Below are 11,676 nucleotides of genomic sequence, written 5' to 3'. Positions count from 1 at the left end.
GGGGTTTGGAACTCGATGATCTTTAAGGTCCCTTCCAACTCTAACCATTCTATGATTCTATGACCCTTGCACCCACCAGGCCCCGCTCTCCCAGGCTTGAGGACGCATGGAGCGGGGAAACATCCTGTGCCGACATTAATCCGGCTCTGGCAAACCATCCGGCTTTGCTTGTCCCCCATCCTACCCCCAGGTATGTCCCCCATTCCTCCCCACGGGGACTCGGCGCGCAATGACCACTCTCCAGCGAGGCGTGTTTGGCTCCAGCGGGTTTTATCTCTAGAGGAGGAGATCAGCGCCGCGAACGGTACAGGGTTTTGGGGGGGTCACAGAGCAGCGGTGAGATGACAGGCACGGCCCCGACAGCGGCACCTGGGGCCGCACGGTGACGGTCACAGCCAAGCGTCATGCAAGGCGGCCAGGGAAGAGGGAGCTTGCCAGAACCCATGCTCTGCGCTGAGCCCTTGAGACACCCCACTGGGCAAACGCCACAGGAGGATGGGGTTTTACTGGGGCTCACGGGGCAGCCGAAAGCCCCCCTGGACCCTACCCGCTCCGTGACGGCACTGCATCCTCCTCAGCTCCCCTCCTGCACGCAGGGCAGGCGACTAAAAGCAGCAGTTGGCTCAGGCGGTCAAGCCGCTAATTAAGAAATCGGGATACCCCATCATTAAATAATAGAAATAAACCATTAAGGGAAGATTAAGGGGGCTCTAGCAACACCTCATGGCTGCATCTGCACGGGGACCAGACCCTGGACAAGCGATTCGGGGCAGGATTGTGCAGTTTTGGGAGCCGGGACCAGGCTCTGCCTGCTTTAAGGGGTCGGTGGCAAAGCTGGGGGGTTACTGAGAACAGGGGGGACCCGGTGCTCCCCGAGCAGCAGGTGGGGATGGAGACGACGCAGAGGAGGGGGCTACGGCTCAGGCTGGTGGGACTAGAAGCCCTTCTCGATGCTGAGGGTGCGGCGGGTGACGTGCTCCATCGTCCCCGAGATGTACTCGGTCAGGCTGATCTGGTAGTTGGCGAGCATCTTCAGCATCAGCCGCAGGTTCAGCCACCACTGCTCCTGGGGCAGCCTGTGCCTGCAAAGTTGGGGACGTGGCTCTCAAGTGACCCGGGAAGGTCCCCTGGGACCTGGTGAACCGTTGGGGCATGGGGATGGGGGCTTACTCGAAATCGGTGACTTTCTTGAGCTCCGTCACGGGGCTGAAGGCCACCACCTTCTTCCTGAGCCCGATCACGCAGGCAGAGTCGCCCGAGTTGGCAAACACACGCCCTGGGAGGGGGACACAGCTGACCATGGCCACCCTGCTGCCCAGTGCCATGCCCAGGGGCTGCCCAGTGCCACCTCCCACCCCACAGGACCCCATGCCTCATCTCACCCTTGCGGTAGACCTCCTGCAGCTTCTCCGACATCCACAGCACTGCCTTCACTCCCAGCTTGGTCCCGTAGTTGCGGTCAAAGGGGGTCGGGGCTCCCCCCTGGGGACAAAGAAATGGCGATGTCAAGCTCGCCTGGCTCTTGGGGACAGCAGTGGCCCATGTTGTCCTATCCATACCTGCTGGAGGTGGCCCAGGACATTAATCCTGCAGTCAAAGATGCCTTTGCCCTCAGAGGAGTAGAGGTTGTAGAGGAACTCGGTGGTGTAGTGCTCGTGGCACTTCTCGTTGCTGGGGGAGCAGAAGGAAGGGGTTGGGGAGCTGCACCTTAAGCTGATGTCCCCAGGAGGTCCCTCCGTGCTCCCCTGAACACCTTTTTTTTGCTGTTTTGTTCTCCCTGGGGATGGGGTGGGGAGGGCAGCGGAGGCACCCAGCGCAGGACTGTCCCCCTGGCCGAGTGTGACATCCTCGGGCAGGACGTCGTGCACCCACCGTGCCCAACCTCACTGTGCCCAGGGACCCTCTCCGGCTGTGGGAAGGGCTCAGCGCTGGCCTCGCTCCCTGCCACCGGGCTGGGTTTTCCAGCGAGTGTCCCCAGGGATCCCCGACTCACCGCAGCACCAGCCCTCTCTGGATATCCGTCTTCATTTTGTCGGTCAAGTGCTCCACATTGGCCTGCAAAACGAACACCAGGATGCCAGCGGCGTCGCATGTCCTCTGCAGCCATCCCAGGTCCTCTCATATGGACTCCAGAGCCACTAACGTCACCCGGTGGCTTCATGGGGCTTGGCTGGAGCCCTCTCTATCCTGGTTTTCCATCTTATTTTACCCAAGCCAGAAAGCAGCGCCCTGCCTCACTCACCTTCAGGTCGTGGATGGTGAAGGGATCTTCGTAGACGTAGGCGGCATCGGCGCCCACCGCGATGCCGGTGACGGTCGACAGGTACCCGCAGTAGCCCCCCATCGTCTCCACGATGAAGACGCGGCGCTTGGTGCCCGAGGCCGACTGCTTGATGCGGTCACAGCTCTGTGCCGGGAAAAAGTGTGTGTGTGTGGGGGCTCACACCAGGAAACCCCATCTTTGCTGCCCGGGATGGGACGCTGGTTCATCCCAAAACACCATGGGACCTGCTGGAGCGGGATGGCCCCATGGGCTTCCCTCCTGCCCTGTCCCTCACCTCCATGGCCGCGTTGACGGCCGTGTCCGAGCCCAGGCTGAAGTCGGTCCCGGGCACGTTGTTGCTGATGGTGGCGGGGATGACGCACATGATGATGCAGAGCTCCTCATACTGCCCACGGGCCTCCACCAGCTGCAGCACCCCCTCGTATGCCTGCAAACAACCGAGGGCTGGGGAGACGGATCTGCACCCCAAAAGGGGTGGCCCAGGGTGCCCACAGCCCACCCCAGCCCCCACCAAACCAGGGCTGAGGGTTCCCCCCGCACCTCGAACCCCCCGATGACCAGCAGCCCCTGGATGTTGAATTTCCGCACGTTCTCCACGATCTTTTCCATGCAGGTCTTGGGCAGCGTCCTGCGGTGGGGAAAGGGAGGAGAGACCGCGGGGTGAGGACAGGTGGGTCCCTGCAATCCCTGGGGACAGCGGTGTCCCCTCCCCTATGTCCCCTGTGCCTCCCGGGGCTGCACTTACCTCTTGGTGCCCAGCATGGACCCTCCGCGTCCCAGCCAGCCCGCCACGTCGTGCCAGCCCACCTCACGGATCTGCAAGCAGCAGTTTTAGGGTGGGGGAGCACCCCAGCACCCCCCTCCGAGCCCAAACCCCCCCCCCCCGGGAAACCCGCTGTCCCCCAGGCTCGCCGTCCCCCTTACCTGCCCCTTGGACAAGCCCTCGAAGCCGTCGCTCACCACGTAGACGGTGTGTCCCTGGCAGATGGCGATCCGCACGGCCGACCTGACGGCCGCGTTCATGCCGGCGGCCGGAGCACCCACGTTCAGGATGGCCATGCTGAAGGGGCTCTGCGGGGACGGGGACAGGGATGGCACGTCGCTACCTGTCCCCAAGGCGGGGAAGGTGTCCCCCACCACTCCCCATCCCTCCTCACCTTCTCCTGCGCCGGCTTCTGGTGCGCCAACAGCTTGTAGATGTTCCAGTTGTTCTCAAAGCTCCTGCAAGGACAGGACGCCGTGGCCCCGAGGCGCGCCTGGACCTCAGGGTGCAAGGGGGGACACCCTCCCCAGCTGGTTCCACCCCGGGGAGAAGCCCCCACCCCAGCACGTCCTTTCGGCCACCCCGTAAGGACATCTCCCCCCATACCAGTCCCCCCGCTCCTCACCTTCCACGGAGCTGGATGGCTTCCTCAAACCTCTTCTCATCCATGGCCTTCTGCACATCCTTTGTCTTGGGGAGGGGGGAGACGCAGCACCGTCACACCCCGGCTTTGTGGGGAGGGGAGCGGGACCCCCACCCAGCGGGTGCCCCCCAGTACTCACCACCTGGACGCACTCCATGAGGGGCAGCCGCACCGACTGGTTCCCCGAGAGGCTCACCACGCAGGCGGGGGTGTCCGGCGTGGCCTCCAGCAGCGCCATCACCGCCTCCATCCCCATCTTGCTGCTCTGCAAAAGGCAAAGGGGCAACCCCCCCCCCCCCCGCAGCTGCTGGCCACCCGTGCCACCCGGGTGGGACATTTCCCCGGCAGCGGAAACCGTGCGGCTGGTTTTATTTAACCCCCCCCAAAAAATTTGCAGGAAATGAGGGGAAACGGGCGCATGGCTCTGCCTGGGGAACCCGTTCGAGCCTCACCCCTCATCTGCCATGGGCAGAGGGAAGGCAGGAGGGGGGGTTCCCCAGCTGCCTGCTCCCTTCTGCGGGGTGACCCCCCCCCAGCTCTGTGTGTCCCCTCCCAAGACCCACCAGCACTCGGTCGAAGGCTGAGGGTGTCCCTCCACGCTGCACGTGGCCCAGGACGGTGACCCGCGTGTCGAAGCCCAAGCGCTGCACCACCAGCTGCGGAGAGGAGAGGAGAGAGGAGAGGGAGAGGGAGAGGGAGAGGGAGAGGAGAGGAGAGGAGAGGAGAGGAGAGGAGAGGAGAGGAGAGGAGAGGAGAGGAGAGGAGAGGAGAGGAGAGGAGAGGGAGAGGGAGAGGGAGAGGAGAGGAGAGGAGAGGAGAGGAGAGGAGAGGAGAGGAGAGGAGAGGAGAGGAGAGGAGAGGAGAGGAGAGGAGAGGAGAGGAGAGGAGAGGAGAGGGAGAGGAGAGGAGAGGGAGAGGGAGAGGGAGAGGGAGAGGGAGAGGAGAGGAGAGGAGAGGAGAGGAGAGGAGAGGAGAGGAGAGGAGAGGAGAGGAGAGGAGAGGAGAGGAGAGGAGAGGAGAGGAGAGGAGAGGAGAGGGAGAGGGAGAGGGAGAGGGAGAGGGAGAGGGAGAGGAGGGGAGGGGAGAGAGGAGAGGGAGAGGGAGAGGGAGAGGAGAGGAGAGGAGAGGAGAGGAGAGGAGAGGAGAGGAGAGGAGAGGAGAGGAGAGGAGAGGAGAGGAGAGGAGAGGAGAGGAGAGGAGAGGAGAGGAGAGGAGAGGAGAGGAGAGGAGAGGAGAGGAGAGGAGAGGAGAGGAGAGGAGAGGAGAGGAGAGGAGAGGAGAGGAGAGGAGAGGAGAGGAGAGGGAGAGAGGAGGGGAGGAGGTCAGGCCAGGGACCCGCCGTGTCACCGCGGGTGCTGGCGCGGGGGCCGGAGCGGGCGCTTACGTCCTTCACATAGTTGGAGGAGATGGGTTTGCCGCTGCGGTCGATGGCGCCCTCGGCGATGATGATGATGTTGAGCCGCGACCCTCTGCTGCGCGTCTGGGGCGAGAGGAGGAAAACGGCTCAGCCAAAGCTCACCGGCGGCCGAGCCCGAGCATCCTTTGTCCCCACCGGCCGTAGCCTGGTGGGGGGGGACACTCAGGTTCTGGGCGTCTGAGCCCCTGGCACAGGAGGGCTGGATTTGCGCTCGGCTGAGTGGCCCGTTTCACAGGGACAATGGCAGGAGCTCCCGAAGCTTCGCAAGGGCCGGGAGCCAGCCATGGGGCTCAGCCCGCGTCCCTGCGGGGACTCTCTGGGGACAAAAGGGGGACGGGACCATAGGAAACATTCCCCCCCGCCCCGGCTCACCTCCCCGAGCCTCTCGCACATGAGGTCCTCCCAGCCGTCCTCTGGAGGGGATTCGGGGATGAAGAGCCAGTCGGCGCCCGAGGCCAAGCCGGACACCAGCGCAAGGTACCTGGGGGGACACGGCGGTGGCAGTGCCGGCACCGGGACCGGCCCCGAAACGTGGTTTCCCCACCCGTGGGGGCTTACCCGCAGTGGCGGCCCATCACCTCCAGCACGAACGTCCGCTGGTGGCTGCAAGGAGACGGGTGGGAGGAGAAGGAGGGTGGGTGGGCTGCCTGGGGTGGCCCAGCCCCCGGCCCCTGGCCCCTGCTCACCTCTGCGCCGTGGTGGTGATGGCGTCGATCACCTCCATGATGCGGTGCAGGGCCGAGTCGGTGCCGATGGTCATGTCGGTGCCGCAGAAGTCGTTGTCGATGGAGCCCACCAGCCCCACGATGTTCAGGCGGCTGTTCACCCGTGCCACCTCCTCGCTGATCTGCCCTGCGGGGGGGGACACGGCCAGGCCACCGGTTATTTTAGGGTGCTCCCGTCCCCCTCCCGGCATCAGGCAGCGGAGGAGCCCAGCCCTCCTTGGGGGTCACGGCGATGGGGTGGAAGCTCTGGACCTCAACCTCTGGTGAATGCTTTCAGCTCTACCCACCCAGGGGTTTTGGGAGGGGGGGGGGTTCACCCACCGTCTCGGACCAGTTCCTCCAGCAGCCCACCCCACTCGGAACGGAAGATGTCGGCCCCCGTCAGGCTGCCGTCCCCACCGATGACGCAGAGGTTGGTGATGCCGTGCTCCACCAGGTTACGGGCGGCCCGCAGCCGGCCCGCCCGGGTGGTGAAGGCTTTGCAGCGGGCGCTGCCGATCACCGTCCCACCCTGGAGAGACGAAGTGGTGGGAGACACACACACACACACACACACAGAGCTCGTCACGCAGATCTGGGGGCGTGGGGTGGGATTTGGAGGTCCCACGGCCCCACCAATGATCCTCACCAGCTGGATGATGTTGGAGACGCTGAGCCAGTTGGCTTGCTTGATGTTGTCCCCCCCTTCCACCAGCCCCTCGTAGCCCTGCGGAGAAGTGGGGGGACGGAGGTGAGGGGTGTCCCGGCATGGGGGGGGGTGTTGGTTGCCCCCTACCCATTGCGGGGAGCCAGGGGGTACCCCAACCTCGTAGATGAGGAAGACCTTGGCTCCCACGTATATCCCCATGCGGGTGACAGCGCGGACGGCAGCGTTCATCCCTGGAAAGGTGAGACATGAACCGGGGTGGCCCCAAGGGACCCCACACCCCATAGGGGACCAGATCCTATAGGTGACCTCGAGGTGTCCCCTCCCGTGCAGGGAGGGGGGGCAGGCAGGCAGAGACCGGGGAAACTCAGTGCATGGGTGGGAGCTGCAGATGAGCAACCACCGGAGAGCGATAGGTGTCAGAAACAGCTGCTCATCCCCGGGCGGGGAGGGGGGCCACACCGTGGGGGGGTTCCACCGTGGGGCCCGTGACCTCCCGTGGAGGGTGCTCCGGGGGGAACGGGGATACGGCGGGTGGGACGCAGCGACCCTCCCCCGGTGGAGGGGATACGGGATGGGGGGATGTCCCCCCCCCCCTCGCCGCTCCCGGGGGAGGAGCGCGGGCCGCCTCCGCGCCGCGCGCCCCGAGGCCCCGCGGACTCTGTCCCCGCCGCGCCCGCGGGGCCGGGCGGACACGGACACGCGGGGCGGGACCGGGGTGTCCCCCCCACTCCAGATCCCCCCCCTTTCCTCCCGCCCGGCCCCACCTTGCGCGTCCCCGCCGCTGGTGAGGACGGCGATGGCCATGCCGGCCCCCGCCATCCGCAGCCGCTCCAGCTCCGCCGCCGCCATCGCTGCGCTCCCGGCACCGGCGCCGCCGGACACGCCCCCGCGGGGACACGCCCCCTCCCCGCCCACCACGGCCACGCCCCCTCCCGCCAGGCCACGCCCCTCCCTGCGGCCGTGGCGCGCCGGACCGCGACATATCGCGACATACGGCGTCATGCAGTGCCGGACCGCCCCATACCGCCCCATACCGCCCTATACTGTCCCATACCATCCCATACTGCCCCACACCGCCCTATACCGTCCCATACCATCCCATACCGCCCTATACCACCCCATATTGCCCCATACCATCCCATACCATCCTGTACTGCCCCATACCACCCCATATTGCCCCATACTCTCCCATACCGCCCCATACCATCCTATACTGCCCCACACCACCCCATATTGCCCCATACCGTCCTATACCGCCCCATATTGCCCCATACCATCCCATACTCTCCCATACCGTCCTATACTGTCCCCTACTGCCCCATACCATCCCATATTGCACCATACCACCCCATACCATCCCATACCGTTCCATGCCATGCCATACCGCCCCATACCACACTATACCATCCCATACCGAACCATACTGTGCCATACCGTGCCATACCGTGCCATACCGTGCAATACCGTGCCATATCGTGCCATACCATGTCATACTGTGCCATACTGTCCCCTATGTCCCCTACCACCCCATACCGAGCTATAGCATGCCATACCATCCCATACTATGCCGTACCATGCCATACTGCACCATACTGTCCCACCCTGTGCCATATCATGCCATGCCATCCCATACCACACCGTACCATACCATCCCTTATTGCGCCATACTGTGCCATTCCTTGCCATATCATGCCACACAGTGCCATACTGCACTATACCATCCCATACCATGCCATACTGCGCCATACTGCACCATACTGTCCCACCCTCTGCCATATCATGCCATGCCACACCATCCCATACCATGCCATACTGTGCCATACCATCCCATATCGTGCCATACTGTACCATACCATCCCTTATTGTGCCATACCTTGCCATATCATGCCATACAGTGCCATGCTGTGCCATACCATGCCATACCATCCCATACTGTCCCATACTGCGCCATACTGTGCCATACTGTGCCATACTGTGTTGTGGCAGGCGGTGTAGTGCCAGTGTATGCTGCCAGGGGATGAGCTGGATATTTTAATATAAATTTTATATTTTCTTCAATTTTAATCTCTGATTATTTTAGGTAGAATTAAAAAAAATGAACATACGGAGCAAGGCCAGCCAGGGGTTTCTCGGTCCCGCCTGCAGCGTCCCCCCCCCGCCACCCAGTCTATCGTGGGGGCTGCGGGAATGCCGCATCCTGAGGGTCACATCCTTCTGGGGATGGGAGTCCCGTCACTCCAGTGCTTGCTGGGGCCACTGGTGCTGGATGTCCAGGAGAAGTGTGGTCCTGCGAGGCTGCTCCCCCCATCCCTCCCTTTTCCTCCTGGAGCAGTCCCCCACCGCTGTGTCCCCGCTGGCCTCACCCGGGGGAGCAGGGACGGGGCCCCTGCCCAGCCAAGGGATGGGGAAACTGAGGCAGGCGCTGGCTTCTTCCCTCCCGGCTGGAGCGGTGCCATGCAGTCCCACGGTGCCATGCAGTCCCACAGTGCCCCGGGCTGAGCTGCACCCCCGGCGTGTCCGGCAGGGAAGGGGTGCGAGTGGCAGGGCTAAGGAAATGGGAGAGACCTGGCTGCACTCCCGCTCTCCTCCTCCTGCAGCCCCACCTCCCCGCTCCCACTTAACTCCCCGCCAGGCCAGCCGTGGGGCCACCATTCCTGTCCCCATCCCCGTCCCCACGCTTAACTCCCCGCCAGGCCAGCCGTGGGGCCACCATTCCTGTCCCCATCCCCGTCCCCACGCTTAACTCCCCGCCAGGCCAGCCGTGGGGCCGCAGTTCCCGTCCCCATCCCTGTCCTGATGATGCTCCGGCTGCTGCTGCTCTGCGGAGCCCTGGGCTGTGGGGCAGACCAGGCGGGTAAGGCGAGGACACGGTGGCGGTGGGGTCAGAGAGACTTGGGGTTGGCGTTGGGGACACCCACGGCTTTAGGGGAGGGGGACAGGGCGGTGGGTGATGTCCGGCATCTCTCGCAGCCCCGCTCACCTTCACCATGCTGCAACGGACCCGTGTCTCCAAAGGCAACTCCATCTTCTGGGGGAACGCCAGCCTGGACGGGCGGCTCAGCCATCTCCTGGAGGGGCATAATGTCACCCAGGTGCTGCCGCTGGAGCCCCCGGACGCCTGGGCCAAGCGGCAGCAGGATGTCACCACCTACCTGCTCCACTTCAGCGAGCTGGTGAAGCTCTTCAGCAAGGAGAGGCCCATCAACTGTGAGTGGTACCCCGGGGTGGGACACAGGGACGCACAGCCTGGTGGGGGGATTGGTCCCACTGGAGAAGGGGAGCCCCCCTGCTCTGCCTGGGCATGGGGACGGCTCGCTGGGGACAGCTGGGAAAAGGGACAGGGACACAGCCATGTGCAAAACCTCGCACTGGGCAAAAAGGAGCCCTTCTGCCGAGCTGGGAATTTCTTACCGGGAGCCAACCCTGGGAACAGGGTGACGCTCAACCTCCCACTGCCCCTCGGGAAAAGGGCTGGGGGCTGCAGCCTGGGGAGACGGTGAGGTGTAGGGACCCTGCCTGCACCCCCTGCCTGCACCCCCTGCCTGCATCCCTCCTGCACCTTGCCTGCATCCCTCCTGCACCTTGCCTGCATCCTGCCTGCATCCCACTTGCACCCTGACTGCATCCCGCCTGCATCCTGCCTGCACCCTGCCTGCTCCCCCTGCCTGCAGCCCCTGCCTGCACCCTGCCTGCACCCTGCCTGCACCCCACCTGCACCCCACAGCCTTCCCGGGAGGCGTGGGATGCTGACAGTGATGGTTTCGGGCTCCTCCTCACGTTGCTCCACAAGCCCCCGTTACCCGCAGTGTTCCCATGCAGGGTGTGCTTCACCTTCATTTTCTTTCTTACCCCCCCAAACCAGTTTTGCCCCAGCTCTGTGTTTCTCTACCCGACCCTTGGAGAGCACTTTCTGACCTCGGGGTCTCCGGTGTGAGCCCCACGCCTCCCCTCGCCCAGTGTCCCTGCGCTCCCTGTGCCGCATCCTTCCACGAGAGCGATGCCTATCTCGCTCTGTGCCGAAAAACCTCCTGCCCCTATAAAAACCGAAGCTGCGCCGGGCGCAGATAAGGAAGGGAAAAATCAGCGCAGCCGCCTGGCCACTGGAAAATACACCGCTGCAGTGAAACCCAACGAAAGCAAAGCTGTGGGTGGGTTGGGCAGAGCACAAACTCAACGCACAGCTCGATGCTGGTGACGGCAACGGGCTGCCGAGGGTGGGAGCGTGCTGAGCCTGACCCCCTCCCTCTGTCCCCGCAGACACCCAGAGCCTGTGCTGCCGCCTGGGCTGCCAGCTCTTCCCCAACGGCACGGCCCACAGCTTCTACGAGGTGACCCTCAACGGGACGGCTTTCCTCTCCTTCCACGTCCCCACCGCCACCTGGGAGCGGCGCTGGCCCCGCAGGGACGCGGTGGCCGCCTTTGCCGAGAGGGAGCTGATGAAGTACCCCGAGACAACCCAGGACCTCCAGTATTTCCTCAACACCACCTGCGTGGGCATCCTGCAGGCTCAGAGCACTGGGATGGGTCCGTGCTGGGACTGGGGAGGTGGGGGGGGACGGACATGGTGGCACGGTGGGGGTGACCCCGGTCATCACCTCTGTCCCTCTTGCCTCTTGCAGGGAAGCAGAGCAGCCGGTCGCACGCCCCACTGGTGCTGGGCCTGATCCTGGGGACCGTCAGCTTGCTGGGCATGGCCATGGGGATCTTCTTGTGCACGGGAGGGAGCTGCTAGCAGAGGTGGCAGCTGTCCCACGTCACCTGGTGGAGGCAGGGGACGGGACCCACCGCCACCCTGCGGAGGCAGGGACTGAACCTGAGCCCTGCAAGGGAGGTGTCTCCCCAGCGCCGCAGGCTTTGCTCCCAAAGGACACCACACCGGTGGCTTCCCTGCCCGGTCCCAGCTGGGTTGACCCCCCCAGCAGCGGCACCCCGCCTTGGGGACGGTCCCCACGCCAGGCTGGCACGGCGCACTGAGACTTAATGCTTGGCACAGATGGAAAAAAATGGGGAAGAGGGGTAGGGGTGGTGGTGGGGAAAGTGGCAGGAGAAACAGCCAAGAAGGCGTAAAAAGGAGGCACTGGAACCCTGTTCGATCCCTGTTGCAGTGGGGAGAAATGCCCAGGAGGGAGGGTGTCACACCTTTGTGGCACGTCTCGGAGATATCGCGTAATAAAACCACCCACCACTTCTCCCAC

General features: G+C 64.3%; 2 protein-coding genes across 2 annotated transcripts; one reads left to right on the top strand and one right to left on the bottom strand.

The window, feature by feature from the left end:
• Positions 1-256: 256 nt before the first annotated feature.
• PFKL (phosphofructokinase, liver type) lies at positions 257-7,345 on the bottom strand. The gene is made up of 22 exons (XM_074153911.1): positions 7,246-7,345; positions 6,638-6,711; positions 6,461-6,538; positions 6,154-6,343; positions 5,794-5,959; positions 5,666-5,710; positions 5,480-5,588; positions 5,075-5,170; positions 4,254-4,346; positions 3,830-3,955; positions 3,673-3,737; positions 3,442-3,505; positions 3,209-3,355; positions 3,030-3,100; positions 2,825-2,912; positions 2,559-2,711; positions 2,243-2,407; positions 1,994-2,055; positions 1,560-1,671; positions 1,383-1,482; positions 1,171-1,276; positions 257-1,082 (listed from the first exon to the last, which is right to left on the bottom strand). Exons 1-22 carry the CDS (start codon positions 7,328-7,330, stop codon positions 935-937), a joined length of 2,343 nt encoding a protein of 780 aa, XP_074010012.1. The 5' UTR covers positions 7,331-7,345; the 3' UTR covers positions 257-934.
• PROCR (protein C receptor) lies at positions 5,392-11,213 on the top strand. The gene is made up of 6 exons (XM_074153912.1): positions 5,392-5,416; positions 9,148-9,198; positions 9,255-9,335; positions 9,452-9,688; positions 10,739-11,005; positions 11,101-11,213. Exons 3-6 carry the CDS (start codon positions 9,278-9,280, stop codon positions 11,211-11,213), a joined length of 675 nt encoding a protein of 224 aa, XP_074010013.1. The 5' UTR covers positions 5,392-5,416; positions 9,148-9,198; positions 9,255-9,277.
• Positions 11,214-11,676: the final 463 nt, after the last annotated feature.

Source organism: Numenius arquata, chromosome 9, assembly GCF_964106895.1.
Source record: "Numenius arquata chromosome 9, bNumArq3.hap1.1, whole genome shotgun sequence".
In the NCBI taxonomy this organism is placed as follows: domain Eukaryota; kingdom Metazoa; phylum Chordata; class Aves; order Charadriiformes; family Scolopacidae; genus Numenius; species Numenius arquata.
Note: the sequence above shows the minus strand (reverse complement) of the source record. Positions and strands in the feature narration are given on the sequence as shown.